Source organism: Myotis myotis, unplaced genomic scaffold (assembly GCF_014108235.1).
Source record: "Myotis myotis isolate mMyoMyo1 unplaced genomic scaffold, mMyoMyo1.p scaffold_m19_p_10, whole genome shotgun sequence".
Lineage (NCBI taxonomy): Eukaryota > Metazoa > Chordata > Mammalia > Chiroptera > Vespertilionidae > Myotis > Myotis myotis.
Window position 1 is genome coordinate 20846197 of NW_023416314.1, and position 18022 is coordinate 20864218.

General features: G+C 46.9%; 1 protein-coding gene across 1 annotated transcript in view; it reads left to right on the top strand.

Moving 5' to 3' along the window:
* The first annotated feature begins 506 nt into the window (after positions 1-506).
* The window catches only part of MAML2 (mastermind like transcriptional coactivator 2), a 359786-nt gene continuing 342270 nt past the window's right edge, over positions 507-18022 (top strand). Inside the window, exon 1 of the mRNA XM_036324620.1 lies at positions 507-2361. Within this exon, the coding sequence (XP_036180513.1) occupies positions 1855-2361 (507 nt within the window). The 5' untranslated portion in view covers positions 507-1854. The remainder of the gene's footprint in view (positions 2362-18022) is intronic.

The following is an 18022-nucleotide window of genomic DNA, read 5'->3' on the forward strand; positions in this document are numbered from 1 at the left end:
CTGTAGGAGCTGTGGGTGTGATTTCCTCTCCTCTCCACCCCGCTCTCCCCACCCACCCCCAACCCCCGCACGCACGCACGCACGCGGTGCTCACCCCGCTCTCGCTGGGTGCTCAGAGGTGTCATTGACAACATATTGAAAAATGAAAATGATATTCTCAGGGGGGGCATAAGGTAGGTCCGAGAGGGAAAATACATCCCCTGGCCGGGGATTTCTTAAACATTTACAGCTGATGAAGTAGTTGTGCAGAGGTTAGGGAATTTCCCGGGCCTTACCCCTCTGCCCAGGCTGGGCTGAGGCTGAGGCAGGCTGAGCTGAGCTGAGCTGAGCTGAGCTGAGCGCGGAGACACGCAGGCCTGGGATTTACCTCTTCAGCCACTGGGAGGCCCTCTGCGCCCCCTTTCCCCGGAGCCCGGCGGCAATTACTCGTGCAGTGGCACCAGCCTTCCACCAGGGAGCCCCGGATTCGCTCTCCCGCCCGCCCCTCCGCCCCCCTCCGTCCCCCATCTGCAGCTTGCTGGCTCTCTCTCTCTCTCTCCCTCTCTGTCTCACTCTCTTTCTCTCCCTCTGCTATCGGAGCACAATGAAAGCCTGTGTATCGCCGTGACTCCGGGCAGCGGAGCCAGTGTCAGCCAAGCGGCCAACAACAGACGGGAAAGAGAAAGGAAAATACAAGCTACTTTTTTTTCCCTTCTTCCACCGATAAAGCGGAGCAATACCCGAGAGAGAAGAAGCACATTGCTTTCTGCGAGTCCAGACCCTCAGATCCGCTGGCCGGGATGGAATGTACAAAAGTGGGCAGCCAAGTGGCCGGACCCGACTCGGTGCAATTTGCTGGAAGTTTGTAAGTTGGACCCTCGTTTGTAAATTACTCTCGCAAGAGTTTGTCTGTCCGGATCCTGTGTTAGAATAGAGCCGGGGGCCAGGAACAGAAGCGTACGCGGGGCGAGGGGTGGGGGAGAATGTGTTGAAGGATCTCAGTGGCCGGGACTTCAGCCCGCTCGCTCTCCGGTGAGGCTAGGAAAGCTAGAGGCATGCGGGCTGCGCCGGGGACCGGATCCGCCGGACAGAACAGCATGGTCTGAAAGTCCAGGGACTGACACTGCGAACCACTGAGAAGCCGGCTCCCTCCTTTGGGAGAAGACACCCCACTGTCCCCCGAAGAGGAGAACACACCGGGGCAAGGGGAACGGAGGAGGAATGCAGAGCCAAAAGACAGAAGTCTCTCTCGATGTTTGTGCGGTTTGAACATTGACTTCAGAAACCTCCTGAAACAGCACTTTTTTCTCTTTTTTTAACCGGAGGAAAAGTGAAGGCTGCGGCTTGCCCAGATGGTGGTCGAATTGCGTTTCTCTGCAGAAACATCCCCTTAACGAATTTGCGGAAACAACTAGGTGAGGGGCAGCCGGCTCTGGATTCATACCCCTCTGGGTCCCCTCCGCTGCCTCTTCCTGCCTCTGGCCGGGCAATCCCTGAGTTCTTGCTCTATAGCCCCTGGTGGTGCGGTGACCAAGTACTTAGGGGCTCTTGTCCGCTTGGTGCGGGGGACCCCCCCCGACGCCGTCCAACTTGTGCAGAGCTGTCCAATGCCATCGGGGTAAGTCGATCGGGGTTCCTCTCCCACTCATCTTCCGCCACCACCGGCTTCTTCTATTCCTGCTTCTCGTCCTCTTTTTACCAACGCCCCTCCCCCACCCCTTCTCCACTGCGCCCCCCCAAAACCTCAGAAGACCTCTATTCATGTGGCCCTGAGCACTGAGCCCACATTGTCAAGAACAGACTTGCCTGCACCAGCCAGCGGCCGCCTCCTTCCACCCCACCATCCCAGAGGCAGCAATCATTGTGTCCACGAAGATGGGGGACACAGCGCCCCCGCAGGCCCCCACAGGAGGGCTAGGGGCGGCCCCCGGGGCGGGCCTCCTGGGAGGGGGCTCCGTCACCCCAAGAGTGCACAGCGCCATCGTGGAGCGCCTGCGGGCTCGCATCGCCGTCTGCCGCCAGCACCACCTGAGCTGCGAAGGCCGCTATGAACGAGGCCGAGCTGAGAGCTCAGACCGGGAGCGGGAGAGCACCTTGCAGCTCCTGAGCCTCGTCCAGCATGGCCAGGGCGCCAGGAAGACGGGCAAGCACGCCAAGGCCACCGCAGCTGCTGCCACCCCTGCAGCCCCGCCGCCGCCCCCCGCCGCCCCTCCTGCAGCCGCCCAAGCACCAGGGGCCCCCCCGCCCCCGCCGGACTATCACCATCACCACCAGCAGCACCTGCTCGGCAGCGGCAATAATGGTGGCGGTGGTGGGATCGAGGGCGAGCAGCAACCCCCAACGTCCACCCCCGGGGACCAGCGGAACTCGGCCCTGATTGCGGTAAGGCACCTGGTTTTCTCATGATTCTGGCTGTGGTCGTGTGGCCTAGTGGGAGGGGAGAGCTCGCCGTGGCCTGATGCGGAGTGGTCGGCGGTGAGAAGGGCCCAGGTGTCACCTGACTGCCCCCAAGGCCATGGGTGTGCTAGTGTGTGGTTTATACTCTTACTCAGCAAGTTCTGCGGTTGCGCACGCACGGGTTTGCCTCCACGTGGAGGGTGTTCCTTACGTGGTGAGAAGCCCGAGTGTTCAGAGGCTCCCAGAGGCCACAGCTTGTAGAGGAGGTGGTTACAGCCTGGCAAGATCTGAGCCCCGAGGAAGGCTGGGTCCGGGGATGCGCCAGCTTCGGCTAGTCAGCTCTGATTAGGCCCAACAAGCCAGTCTTCAGCCTGAAAACATTGGTCAGTTGAACGGACCCTTCCCCCTCCTGCCTTTGAGGTGGCCCCTTCCAGAGAACCCAAGTGGTGATGGGCAACACAAAGGTGCCTGAGGGTCCCCTCCCCTCAGTACAAAACAGAATGTGGAGGGGACTATCCCAGACCAGCGAGGGAATCGTTTTCAGAGACCTACTCCCTGATTCTCTATAGCCTCCCCCAGCCCTCTCTCCAAGCTGCTTTTCATAGACACCACCCTCGGCCAGTGACAAATGACCGCATTCATTAAAGTGGGCAGGCACCGAGGGGCTGTGGACAAGCTGTCATCCTGGGAAGTGGCTTGTCTTCAGCCACTTCTGGCGACAGGGCATCGAACCTGAAAGTTCTGATCAGGTTTCTGACTGGAAGTTCTTCCCCTGGAGGCACAGATCCACCCTGTCCCAGAGGGAGGATCCCTTGACTCATTGGTTTTTGGATGCCAGTCCTGGTCAGGTGACTGCTTGCCATGTGCAAGCTTCCCCCAAGCTGCTGGGCCACCAGCCTCTGGGGAGAAGGTGGAGCCCTGCCCCATAGCCCTGCAGCTCTGCAGCCCCACCAGCTCCCTCCATCTCTGAGCTCTGTGGGGCTCCTGCATCCTGGGTCTGCTCACAGCACAGCTCCAGTTTGCCCAAGTCAGCCCTAATGAAAGTCAGCAACAGGAAATAGCCAGGCCAGCCGAAAAGTACTCAAAAAGCCCAAAGGAAGGAGGGCGCTGCGTTGAACTTCTCCAACAGAGTTTGAAAAGGGGCTCTAGGCAGGGGACACCCTACAGATGGGCCCATAGCATGCTTCTCTGTGGCTCCCCTTAACCCTGTAGGGATGGTTTCCAGAAACTCAGGGGCCTAGGAGGGTGCTCTCCCCCGGCCACAGGCACACTTTTTGCTTGGGATGCCTAGAACTGCAACTCCCTGGCGCCGACTCCAGATGAAAAATAACTGCTAGCAGTTAAACTGCCCAGTGTTTGCTGCTTTATCCTTGAGCAAAATTGGTTTGTGGGGTTCTGTTAGAGCTTCAAAAACTAATGTCCTCTCCTTGCCACCTGCTCTGTCCCCACCTCTCCCTGGAATTCCCTCTGAGAGCTAGGGAAGTTTGCTTTGTGGAGGAGAGATGCTGAGGTGAGGGGGGCGGGAGAGGGGGGGGGGCGGAGAAAGTCACTCCAATGGCGAGAAGAATGAGGTTTGTATGCATGTGTGTGTCACCAGCATCTGCAGCCAAAAGTATCTAAATGCCTCGATTGTCCCCAGTAAATTTATAATCTGTCTGCAAGTCTCCCAATAATACGGCTTTGTGTGCTTCCCGGTCTCCTGGTAAGTGTTTCTGGGGATGATACAGGGACCGGGGCGCCCAGCCCTGCTCAGTGGAGAAGACTGACCTCTGTTCAGGGTGCCAAGCCTGGATGTGTCCCTCGCATCCCAGCCTCGGCAAGGAAGGCGGCGCGCCTGCTCATGGCCTTGTTCTTCTGGCTTTTGCTTTTCTCCCACTTGGAAGTAAGATGAGGCTGCCTTTCTTTTTTTCTTTTTTTTTTTCACTTGGGGGTTTTGGGATGCAAAATGAAACCACCTTCAGCAGTGATTGTAACTTTACGATTAGCAATAGCCACGGCGGGAGGAAGTGAGAGCACGGTGTCTGGCCTTTCCCAACTGAAGGCTTTAGTGCTGCAGAAGGCAGGGGTGGCCGCTGTCCCACTCCTGGTCTTAGCGGGAACCCATCCGTGTGCGCTCTCCTAACCACCAGCCAGTGATGATGAGAGGGGCCGTGTGAGTTAGGGGTCAAAAAAGCAGTTCATTTCTAATAGTTGTTTTTCATTGAAAATGTGTGGCCCCCCCACCCCCCACCCTTGGTTATTGGAAATTCCCTTCTCCATTTTAGCTTCTAAATTTGGTGCTTTGTTGCTCAGCATGGCGCTCAGCGATGGTGATGCAAGCACTGTATTAACCTGATAACATTGTGTGCGAAGGGTCTGGGCGTTTGGGAGCGATTCACCAGGCCCGTTTAGACCTGCAGGTCTCGCGTCACTCCTGCTCCTCTTATTTTCCAGAACACTATGAATTTAAAGGGGCCTTTTGTGCAGAATAAGTGTCAGAGTGCCTTCTTCATTGTATTGCGGTGGTGTCCGTAACCAGATTTATTTCTGTCTGGGTGTGTTGAATGTATCACTTTAATCATTAATTGGTATCTCATAAGTGGCCATAAACACCCTGTGGAGAAAGGCAGAGAATATTGACCAACTCAAGTCAGATAGGCACTGTGTCCTCATCTGAAAGCTCCGTATCCTGCCTACCTGCTAGCACAATGCCTTGTATATAGTCGGTAATACCTGAATGACGGTGAAAGGGGAACTTGTGTTCCACGAGATAGTGTTGACTTTGAGGAGTGTTATACTGCAAGAAATATACAATGTCTGAGTTATTTTAATAGTCTAAGATGCAAGAACAATGCAAGAATAACCTCCAAGCCAGTTCTAATTCTGTCCACATTGACAGCCTAAATCTGCAGCCCTTACTCAGCCAGTTTCTTCATTTAGCTCAAGTACAAGTTCAGGGGAAGCCCCATGGCTGCAGGGACTGCAGGAACAGGGCCTTTTAGAGGGCCCGGATTGTAGGGCTTAAAGAAGATCTGCATTTCTAACCACTGGGAGCAGGCTTTCGGCACTAAATCATTTTCTGGGGAAGTATGTTTGAATCTCTGAATGAACTGTAAAACTGAGTAATTGCTGGTCCAAGGAACAGCACAGTTTGAGCTTCCGTGGTGCATTATCAATCTTCCCCTTTTGCCTGAGACAAGCTCTTTTTCTGTTGCATACGCTGTTGCTAGGATGGAGAGATAAGTGGTTCCAAGTCATCTTTGGCTGTAGAGATTATCTTTTCTCTAATGTAGTGTGGAGGAAAGAAAGCAGATCAGACGAGGGGTCTGCATCCTCGGTTCTGTGCCTGCTTGATCACTACCAGCTGGGTGACCTAGGACAAGCCACTTAACAGTCATCTGTAAAGCAGAGAGAACAATAACACGGCCCTGGGTTGTTAAGAGAAGCCAATGAGTGTGTGTTTCCAAACAGGCTTTGGAAAAATTAAAGCACTGCAGAAATGCAAGGCATTATTGCTAGTATTTCTAATAATAAACTACGAAACAACAGGTCATAATACCAGTTTTTCCAGGGATTCAAAGTATCCTTTCAGCTGAGTGTTTGAAATGGTGAAATAGCTTTTATTGTAAATAGAGGGATTGGTGCTTCAAATACAGTGCTGTCAAGATAAGACGGAGATATCAGTGTGCTTAAGTGTTCCTGAAGGCCCCAGAAAGTCCTAGTTCGCAGGGACTAAGCTGCGAAAGTGTTTGGGGCCTCGGAATGCACGCCTCTTACAGGTCCCTGCGTGGACCTGGGCAGCTTGGGAAAGGCGTGTCCAAGGAATATTAGGAAAGTCGTTTGCACACACAGTATGGGAAAGTTAAATATTTTGTCAACAATAGTCTAAAATGTTAATTGTTAGCTTAAGAAAGTCAAACAAGTTCAATCATTGCCAGAGTTCCCTGGTTATTTTTGACTGATAATAATCAAGTTTCCAATTGGCAACTCAAAATTTCTACACTGTAAGGAGGGGGCTGAGCCCAGGAGCGGTTTATTGGCCAGATGTCGGTTTCCGTGGCTGTCGGTGTGATAAATGTCCTCCCAGGACAGTGATAGGAGTGTTTACATTATTTATGTATGCGGCCATCATTTCCTTAAGAACCGACCTATTTTTGTTCTGTTTTCCAGAACAGAGTAATAAAGGGAGAGTTCTTATCTCTCCAGGACCTTCCTACTACTTCTTTCAAGTAAATACAATTAAAAGATCTCACAAAAGCAAAAGAGTTCAAGTGGAGAGAGAAGTTGGTACAATCCTTTATCAAAAAGTGACAGACAGAAAGCTCGCTTTGACAGCGAAGCGATGTTATGTCAACCAATATGTCTTGCTTGTTTAGGCCACTGTTTATTGAGAGAAGTCATCCGCTTTCTTTGAAATAATGTCATCACCAGGTGATGTCCATCCAATGTTCCTGAGTGTTAAAGTTTGATACTGTATGGCTTCCCTAATACTGTACACCTTTTGGAACTGCCAAGACAAGCATGGGTTTTCAAATGTTCTGAAACATAGCAATAAAATGTGACTAAACGAGTGGGCATGATTACCTGTTTTTGTTTTTAGTGATGGTGTATGTGTGTTTATCACTGCAATTTAGTCTCAAAAATCCTAGAAAGAAATTTGAAAAAAATATCCAGTTCTGCTCTGTGTAGCAGCTAAACCAGCCGTGGGCAAACTACGGCCTGCGGGCTGGATCTGGCCCATTTGAAATGAATAAAACTATTGAAAAAAAAGACCGTACCCTTTTATGTAATGATGTTTACTTTGAATTTATATTAGTTCACACAAACACTCCATCCATGCTTTTGTTCCGGCCTTCCGGTCCAGTTTAAGAACCCATTGTGGCCCTTGAGTCAAAAAGTTTGCCCACCCCTGAGCTAAACCATCCAAACCATCCTGAGTGGCTTCTACTACTTCCTTGACCTTTAATCTAGTCCCTTACATATGTTCATAGGCGGGGGTCATGTTTAAGGAAAATAATTCTAAGTTTTCTTCTCCATCCTCATGCTAATTTCCCTCACATTCTAACAGGCTCTGCCGGAGAACAGAAATACAGCAAAAGACATAGTCCCTGCATACTTACAGTCTAGTAGGCTAATCAAGACCATATCAATAAAGTAACAGCAAAATTAGGTAGAATGGACCAAAACTGATATAGAAAGTCAGACGGAGAAAAGAATAAATATTTATTGAGCCCTAGAATGTACAAGGCACTTTTATTACATATTTTATGTAATGCCTTACCAAAAAACAAACAAAAACCCAAACAAGTGCATAAGCAACATTTGCCCCACTTTAAAATAAGTAAACTGAGGCTTAGGGATGCAGTAAATGGAGGCATTTAATGCATAAATGTTGTAGATCAACGTGTGTTCAGATCCTTACTTCGCACCTACTAGCTCTATGAGCTTGGGGAAATAACTTTATTCTTTTGGAGCAGCAGGATCGTCATCTGTAAAATAAAGCTCATATTCTTTGGCAAATCAGTCAGCATAGTGCCTGGCACACAGGTGCTCTAAGCATTAGTACTGTTGATAGCCGGTAGGAGAGAGATTCAAATCCAGGCTGGGAGAGCTCTCTGGAGACTGTGGGTCACCACGACGGCCTGTGAGGAGGGAGTGAATGTGGAATGTGGAATGGGATAGCTGAGAGTGGATAACCATGAATGTTAGGTGTCTGGGGGCAGAGAAGGAAGCCTGACTCCCCTGCGGTTGGGTTTGAGTCATTCCGGGCATTAGTAGGGTGGATCCTTTTCAGGGAAGGTCAGGAGCTCTGGCAAGAGTACAGTCAGAAGCCCTGGAAAATGGGAGAGCAAGGACGACTCAGAGGAGTCAGCATCTATGAAGCAATAATAATCTTTCATATACTTGAAGACAAGTATTACATTTCCCCTCCAGCCGCCTCTTCTCATAGCACATTGCCTAAGTGTTCTGTATTACCTATCTCCAGGTCCCTTGAGCGGCTTAATGCCTTGCTATTTACACACTTCGCCCATTCACAGTGAGTTATATACAGCATGACATGGCCTTTGGCTTCCAAAGGAGATGGTTTTAAAAGCATACTAGCTAGACACAAAAGAGAAACTAAAAGAAGCAGAACCAACTCCTCCTCTCAGACTCAGGAGGCCTTCCAGGGCCAATAAGAATCTCCCTGCGGGTAAAAGTGTGTTCCCTTGATGTGTAAACTGATCTTCCAACAAATGAGTTTGCTTGTTTACTAACTTGGAAAAGGTGATTTCATTAAAAAAAAAAAAAAAGTGAGTAGAAATTTATGAAAGGCTGCAAGTCCAGAGGGTCTTTGAGATTTCCTTACTTTCTGGCTTGCTTTTTAATGCAGATATGTTACCAATCGTTTACTTCCCCCAAAGTTTACTGGAATATTAGATTCTCCTGTCTGGTCCACAGGGCAGGGAAGGTACCACATGGAATAGATGGCAGAGGAGAAAAGCCATCCGTTCCTTTGCTCTCTGATTCAAGGCATGATGCTGGGATGCTGACCATAGCTAGTGGGCTCTCTACCTACGGCTGCCAGCTTCCACCCTTTCCTACACAATCTAAGGAAGAGATGCGAAAGAACAAAAGCTGTTTCATTTCCTCTAGAAGGAAGTGAGAAGTTCACCCATGCTCCACAAGGCTGGAAGAAGGCTACAGTCAGGCCCTACCACAACCAACTGTCAAATGAATGGCTATGAAAATGGGCAAACAACAGAATGTACATGCGCTACACTCTTCATGGTTTTAGTGAAGGTTCTGACATTTCATATCAAGATTGTGGATATGAATGCTTTTAAAGTTTGGAGAAATTTTTTATTTATTCATTAAAGAATTATGTATCGTGTAGCTCTTCTATGCCATGAGAATTACTGTATCCATGATGAGTAATTTGATGTAGCCTTTTCCCTCTTAGTATTGACAGTCTAAAAAGAGAGTGGGTGGGGTTGGAATCAGAAGTGTTAAAGTTGGCTGTTTAAGGAGGCAAGGCAGTATAGCAGTGAAGAGCCTGGGGTCAGGGGTGAACACTACCACTTAATAGCTATGTCGTTGTGGTTAAATTAGCTAACCTCTTCTGCCTCAGTTTCCTCACTTGTAAAATGGAATAATAGTAATAGAACTAACTATTTAGGGTCATTGAGTAAGTGAGGTAACTGCCTGTCACCTGGTAGAGGCTCAGTAAATTTTAGCTGTTTTTATGGATCTGACATGTGACATACTCAAGTCAGATTCGTGCTTTTCCCAGCCATGGATTCTATCTCCAGAATGTGTCAGGGGCACCCAGTAGAAGGACATGGCTTTTCTCTTTAATATTTACTTAAAATGGCTAGTGAGGGATATCATAGTATCCAGTTTCCCTAAGTAGTTTAATATGGAGATGTCATCTGGGCTAGGTTTACGTGTCCCTGGAATGGGTTAAATAGTGTCCTTCTTGAGAAAAGGGTCCATTAATATTTCTTCAAATCCTGGGATTCTAGGAGTCCTCATCCGGAATTGGGCCAGAGTGAGTGTTCATTTGACTTTTCATTTCTTCGAGCATAGGGGCTGGGTTTCCATTCATTTGCCCGGCAAGTGTGGTGTGTGGGCTTTGTGGGTAAATGAGAAATTTAAACCATCTATTGAGAGTTTGGAATCATTAGAACTGAATAGCCCAAATTTACCATTTAACTGAATTATTAATTCAGACTGATGAATAATTCTTAAGTGAATCTGGTCACAGAATGACAAAGAGTTAGAAGTTCCCAGCTGTGGAGCTTTAAATTTATGCTCTTGAAAGCCAGATCCCGGCTCAAGTTGCTGAAGAATCAATTAGCTCACTGCAAAGAGCTGCAAGTGAATGGGCAATGCGAGTTCGCCCTCTTCCCCAGGAGTGGGTTGGAAATGTTATGCCTCACGGTGGTTCTCAGCTTGGACTCCCACCTTTGCTCGGTGCCCCCTAAAATGTGACTTTCCGAGGGAAACATGTGGAAAATTGGCCAAGGCTTCCTTCCAAGCAAGTTTTAGTGATGATCAATCTAAACCCAAAACACAATGCTTTTATGAAGAAGAGACAGGATTAGAGTAAGAATAATCTTTTCGGGTGGGTGGTGTTTGGGCAAGGATGCATGTGCTGGTTCTGACTCTGAGCAAAGGATGGAGTCAGAATTTTGTTTGTTTGTTTATTCCCCATCATTTAAATTTGCACCCCCCCCCCCCTCCCGTCCTTGGGAGGGATAATATTCTTAGAAAAGGTAACGTCAAGCTCATGTTGGGTTTGGTTTGATTTGGTTTGTATTGTTTTTACAATGTCCCAGGAGTCATTATGACAGGTTCATACATTAATACGGAATCATTAACACTGTTGTTTAAAAAGCTCTCTTTTGTCAGAAATGTGGCTGAGTTATATTTGTGGATCTTTTCCAATCCACTAATAACTCTCACCCACATGAAGCCCCACAGACTTCATTGTACAACAGACTTATTTTCAGGTAATTGTGACGGATTTGAATTGAAAGTTAATTACATGTTTGAGGGTTTTTTTGTTTTGTTTTCAGAAAATGTACTTAAGACGAAAGTTTGCTGCAACTGCTAATAACTTACCAGGAGTCTATTGGAGACACAGTGTAATCTGGTAACCAGATTAGAATCATGGTAACCAGGGTGCAAAGAAGTGGCTGAATTGAATACAGTTTGTACCGTACTGCGTCTTTGGAATGACGATCGCCAGGCTTAAGTGTGCATTGCTCATTTCGGGAGGTCTCTGAAGTCTGAATTATGTAAAAACAAAACCATTCTCCGGCTGTGAAGCTGGGGTGACTACGTTTTTTGTTGTCGTTCACCTAAGTGGACTGATACTTGCTAACCCGGCTAAGGCTTGCACGTTGGATTGCCACACTGCGTCGGGTCATCTCAGGCTGCAAAAAGTATGTGCTAGTGGCTTGTCGCATCGGCTTGTTTCACAGACATGTGAAGAACACGTGCAAAGTACAGACGTAAGAACAGACAGGAAAGAGCAGCGGTCCTCCTGACAAGCAACCGGTGGGGGTTTTGGTTCATCCGGGGTTGCGCCCAAGTCCTGTAGCCTTTGCACTAGGAGAGCTTCCTTTTCTCGCTTAGACTCTTTGCGTGCAGATCTGTTCGCAGGCGCGGGCCCCCGGAAAGAGCTTCTGAGCTATCTTTGTGCTAAATTAAACATTAGTTTGCTCCTTGGGAACCTGATCTTCCATAGACGAGGCAACAATATCTTTCTGAGAGAGCTTCCAGCGACGCATTTCCCGCAGGAAGTGACCACTCAGGAGCCTTCCCACCTCTCCTGTCTGCTTAGCTGGGCTGAGTGTGTTGCCTGGGAGGTGTTTTGTCTAACCAGGTCCAGAAGCCCTGGATGTAATGCTGGAGGGTCTGTGCCCCCTGAGCATATAATATGTGGACATGGTCAGAGCAGCACCAGATCATGGAAGGGTGAATGCACCACCCATGGGCAGGCATGCCGTTTGCTCACTGCCGCCCAGGTTCTGCACCCACAGCAATCAAAGGGAGCATGTTGCTAAAGAGAGGCCATCTGATTTCTACCTTTTTTCGTTTCCATCCTGCCCATCCCCCAGGAAGCTAGTTCATATTGATCTAAGAATAAGACACTGGCAGTGGATAGAGTTGCATGAGCCCTTAGAGAGAAAACAGACCGAACTCTTTCTTGTAGATGACAGAACTAAAGCCCACTTCAAAGAAAGCGTTCCGCGATCCCACTGCAGTAGAAATAGATCTAGAACTCAGGTTTTCTGACAACAGGTTATAGAAAGTAGACCTTTAATTAAGGACTTTTTATAAACCTATAAAAAGAACATTAAGGGCAATTTGGAATTTTTATTAAAGTTTTGCTAGGAGACAGAGCATGGAGTGGAAAGCCTATGGTAGGTTGTTTTGTAAATGGTCACGACGTTGCCTTCCATCCCTTTGCAATGTGACTTTACCACTTCTCCCAGCAATAAGTGGACGCCGTTTCCCCCCCTTCAGTCTTAAGTGACCCCGTGATTTGTTTGAACCAAGAGTATGTGACAGAAGTGAAACTGCCCTAATTCTGAGGATGGGCTTTAGGAGGCTCTCTGGTACTTAAAATTTGTTAAGAGGGTAAACCTATGTTAAGTGTTCTGACCTCAAATAATAATAATAGCAGGAGAAAACCTTGGAAGGCAATGGATATGTGTATGGTCTTGATGGTGGCAATGGTTTCACAGGTGTATACTTATCCCAAAATTTACAGACTTGTATATGTTAAATGTGTACAGCTTTTTATATGTCAGTTGTACCCAAATAAAGTGATTTAAAAACAACAAAACAAGCCCTCTTGGAACACTGACACCACCATGGAAAGAAGCTGGTCCAGCTGACGGGAAGATGAGCACCCACATGCAGAGGACTAAGGTGCCCCTGCCTTGAACCAGCACCAGCTGTGAACACGAGAGTGAGGCCATCTGAGACCAGCCAGCTCTCTGACTCAGTGCAGCCCTCTGAGTGAGTGAGGCCGGGAGGAATCAGCTGAGGGTTAACTATCCAGCTAACCTAGAGAATCATGGGGAACATAGCATCCCTGTTTGAAGCCACAAAGTTTTGGGGTAATTTGTATCTTCGCAAGGGTTAACTGGATCAGAACCAGAAAACCTCAGCATGGAAGATGATTCCACCTCTTTGGGTGTGTTACCCCAAGACTGGTTACTTAACACATTGCGGACCAGTAGTTTTATTGCTAGCTTAACCCAGTGGCTAGATAAGTTTCTGTTGAATGAGTACAAAAAACGTTTTAGATAAATGTTAAAGACAAGCTTTAAAATGAAGTACCCATTGCATTTTGAAGTTATTTAGTACATGTTCTTACAAGCTCATATCTTGTGGAAGTATGATACTTTGCAAAACACTGCATAATATGACGCAAGAATTCTCGTGATCCGTCCGCAATCTTTGAGACTCATTTTCTGCTTTTGGTGATAATAGAACTATCTCAAAAGGTTGTAAGGGTTAAATGAGATAATGCAGAAAGAACCTAGCCTGCTGGAACTTAACCTACAGTAGTTTCTTTGTCTCTTTTCGCTGTATTATAATTCGAGCCCCACCCCTTTTGTCAGCCCACTTTCACTTCATGGCATCAGTATTCTCATAGGCGTCCCCAGGTCACTGTTTCCTCCAAATAACAATTTGCTTTTTCCCTCCTGAATGGTGGCCTGGTGCTGTCATTCCTCCTAACTACTACATTTCCAGCATTCTGGTTACGCTCCAGGGAACACATCTGCCTTCGGTAGCCTCCCCTTAAAGCAGAAAAGGGTTAACCTCATAAAGATGTCACTCCCCTTGTACTGTTATGCTGCCCTTGGGAGAGTCAAGCAGCATAGCAAATATATATGGGCAATGTAATTGCATTCGATCTTCGAGGTCACAGAAGACTTTGCTAGCTAGCACAGCAGGCGGGGGCGGGGGGGGAGGCGGGGGGAGTAAGCATATTCTTGATTCAAGCATAAACACTTGAATTCCAGTGTTTCTAAACTCAAATTACTCTCAATCCCCCATTTTTCTCCATCTTACACCTCACAATGAATGAATAAGCAAGAAGGAAGTGATACTCTTATTATACATATTATCCTTATTAGTAGTGATAGGGTGAGAGAGTACTGGCCTGGGAATTCAGCGTTGAAGGTCCTAGTGCTCCCACTATACTAACTAGTAGGGCAAGTTAGTCAAGGCCTTTTACCTTCCTGGTACTTACTTTCCTTCTTGGAAAAGCAAGGGGCGCTGGGTGTGTGGTTGAGATCGCCTCTGTGGCCCCTTTGGAGCTGACAAAACTTGAATAAGTTCCCTGATCTTTTTCTTTTTCTTTTCAAATTTCAGTCTCTTCTCAAATATATCTGTTAGGAAGAACCCAAAGAAGGAAAGGTGCCCAGGGTGGTAATGCTTTGTTTTTTGGTTTGTTTGTTTTTTTAATTTTGTTTTATTGCTTAAAGTATTATAAAGAGTATTACATATGTCTCCTTTTTTTTTTTTCCCCCATGACCTTCCCTCGGCCTTCCCTACCCCGCAGTGTCTTGTGTCCATTGGTTATGCTTATATGCAATGCTTTGTTTTTAAAAGCAAGTGAAGTGATCTTGGGAGCAAGCTCCGCGAAGGGAAAACCCCACAGCCACGCCAATTACTTAACACTCTTCCTAGAAATAACACACACGCTGCTCCATGTCTGACCCTGCCTGTTGGGGTTTAGGGTGCTACCCTGAGAAACACAGTTGTCGGACTAGAGTTTGATCCATCAAATTTATTTTTTTAGAGGGAACAGTGATTCCTCCCCCCAGATTCTCCCAACTGCCCTGGTGACATTTCTGTGGATAAAGCAATTCCCAGTAGTTACATGAACTACAAAACGTAAAACGGGAAGGAAAATATTCTTGTGGCGCTTTCCTTCCTCAGGAATTGACCAGTGTTTCCGCCCTCTGCATCAGTCTCTCCATCTGTTTGTCTCTCCTGTCTTTCTTTCACATACACATAACAATCGCAAAGTGCTGGTTAATGGACGGGATTGTACATGTGTCACCACTTCATGTTAAAAAGATGTGTCTGCTTTAAAGGGAACTACAAATGAGTCACTGAGAAATTAGCCTGGAGGAGGGGAATTCAATCCACAGCCTCTTTTTTTTTTTTCTTTCTCCTTATCACTAAAACCCTAAGCAGAGAGAGTAATCACCTATTTCCCAAGGGCAGCTCTAAGCCCTTAAAACTCAGATCTGTTTAGGGACTTAATAAAACTGGGTGGGGGGTGGGGGGGGATGGGGGGGGGAGGGTGGGTATGCACAGGAGCTGCTCCAAACAAACCAACAAAGGGAAATTTACCCAAACAAATATGAAACCTAGCTCATTTCTTTGAGAGCACGGGCCCCTTCCTCCGTAGCCCTGGGCTTCTTTGGGTCTGTAGCTCACATCTTCGGCTCCAGTCATTTCCCTCACAAAGCAAGATGCCCCTAGCAGGTAGCCAGAAGGGTCATCTGGTTGTGGCTGTTTTATTGTGTTTCAAAGGGTAGACACACTCAGCTTTGTTATCTGTTAGAGTAGAGCCATAGAAGTGGTGACATTTTTTTTTTTTTCTGTAACTTCTCAATTCCTTAGCTTTTCTTCTGTTAAGATTTTTTTTTGGATTTTTAGATGAAAATATCTTGGTATTACACTATACAACATGGCTTTTCCTTTTTTAAAATACTAAGATACAGGAAGTCACATTTTCTTTCTTTTTGGATGGATTGGGTCTTACTTTTGCTTAGTAAATATGCCTTGAATCCCCATCTCTCTCTCTCTCTCTCTCTCTCTCTCTCTCTCTCTCTCTATCTCTCTCACACACACACACACACACACACACTCCTTTTGTTTACCATGATTATTTTTAGTATTGTAGACTAAAAATCACACACTGATTACATAGGTGACTTTGCAGAGAAAATAAAAATGAGGAACTGCATTAAAAAGTATAGTATCAGTTTTAAAGGAAATTGCTGCAGAAAACAAGAGTATGCCAAATTGCAGAAACTAGGAAAAAGATCACTAGATCATTATGATAAGTGGAGTGAAGGAGACCAAGCCTTCCTGCTAACTCCCAGAGTGACCTTGGCGTTAGTCGCTCCTCCTTTGCTTCTGTACCCTCATAGGGCTGGATCCCTCAGCACTTTGCTTGACTAGGTTATTCTTGTCACACAGGATTCAGTTCAATTATCACCTCCTTGGGGAGACCTTCCTGGCTACCCTAACTAATGTCCACACACATGATGGATCTCTCTTCCTCTCTCCTCTTCCCCATCACTTTATCCAGTTATAGAGGTCTTATTGTCTTCATAACTTTTATCACTATCTGAACTTAGGTCCATTCCTTACTTATTTGTGCATTTCCTATTTTCCCCACTGGAATGTAAGCTCCATGAGACCAGGAACCTTCTAGTTTTGTTCACCACTTACATCCCCAGCCCCCAGCTGTTTCTGGAATATTTTGGATCCACAATAAATATTTATTGAGTGAATGACCAGATCTGTAGTGTTTAAACCAGAGCTGCCTATGAGTCTTCCAGGACTGGAGGTAGGAGAGAGAGGTGGAATAACATGTGGTAGGCAACCTAGGTCCCCACCTCCTATTTAATTAGGAGAATATATATATATATATATATATATATATATATATATATATATATATATATCCTAATTTCTAATCACACTAAAGCATATATAACTTTAAATATAAACACAAGTTTTTAATCACATGAAGTCACGTGTGTGTGTGTGTGTGTGTGTGTGTGTGTATGTAGATCTAGATATGCCTCATGTAATTGAAAACATGGTTGCAGTGCTACAACCCCCTTTGAAAGCTACAGGGGCATGGTGATCCCATAAGATTCTTCCCAGATTGAATCTCTATAGCCCCATTCCTCATGAGTAGAAAACACCGGTGCAAGGAAAAGGATGATGGAAGAGAGGTTATGTATATTGAGTGCCGACTGTATGCCCGGGCCCTGTGTTAGGCCCTTGAACCACACAGGAGAGACAAAGTTCTTATTTAACGGAGTTTACATTTCAATGAGGGGTGCGGGGAGGACAGAGAGTAAACAAATACATGAAGGAGGTAAATTCAACTCTTGATACAGTAATGTGCCGCCCTTTATTCCATAATGTGGCTGACTGGAGATTGACTTGGGTCAATGAAAAGGAAGCAAAGCTGGGAAACACCCTGGGAAGTGGAAAGTGATGACCATAAACAAATGGCTACCCTGGAAGATGGCCTCCTTGGCCAGTGCCTGCCGCAAGCCTGGACAGCTGCCTGCACAGTGGCCTTCCCGGACCAGGCTGTGTGCTGCTTGGGCCAGTCGGAGCAAAATTCTGCTTCTGAAGCTTCTGCACAGGAGGGTGGTCGTGTCAGCATCCTCTGTGCCTTGGAGCTGTAGTAATCACTTTGTTAGAAGTCACTGAGGTTTGAGAATTAAAGAGAAACTGCTGAAAGGCACGTTTTGAGGAAAAGGAGGCTATCATCTCTCTCTGGCAACAGAAACAGAAAAGAAAGGGTCAGGAAATTAGCATCCGCACCATAAGGAGGCAGAGGCTTAGCAGGCCCTCGGGAGGTGGTAGAAGCAGTACCTGGCATTTGCAAGTCAGTGATATCTTCTCAGATAGACACAACCCGTAGAGCCCTCACAGAAACCCCGTGCTATAAATAAGGCACGTGTAGCTTTTTAAAATTTTACAAAGAGGAAACAGACTCTGAGAAGTTGAGAAATGCTAATAATATCTTACTTTGGGATAGCCAATTTGCAGTTTATGGAATGTGCACACACAGATGACCTCGATTTGTTCTCTGGGATATCATCACACCAATTTTAGGGCTGGAACTGGCCCGTGCTCACTTCACTAGTGAGCAGCACTCCACCCTCTGACCCCTGAGCCTGTGCGGGGTGCACAGCGGGCAAAGTTGAGTAGCTGGGCCACAAATTCATCACTGAATTTGCATCTAAGATGAGGCCATTGAATGTCTTGAGCTTCCCCAAGCACACCCACGCATACTTTGAAGCAATGACTCGCCTAGAAAGAATGGCAATCATGAATGGAACGAGGATGTCAGACAACCAGGGCACATCAAGTCTAGAATAAGGGAGGCTGG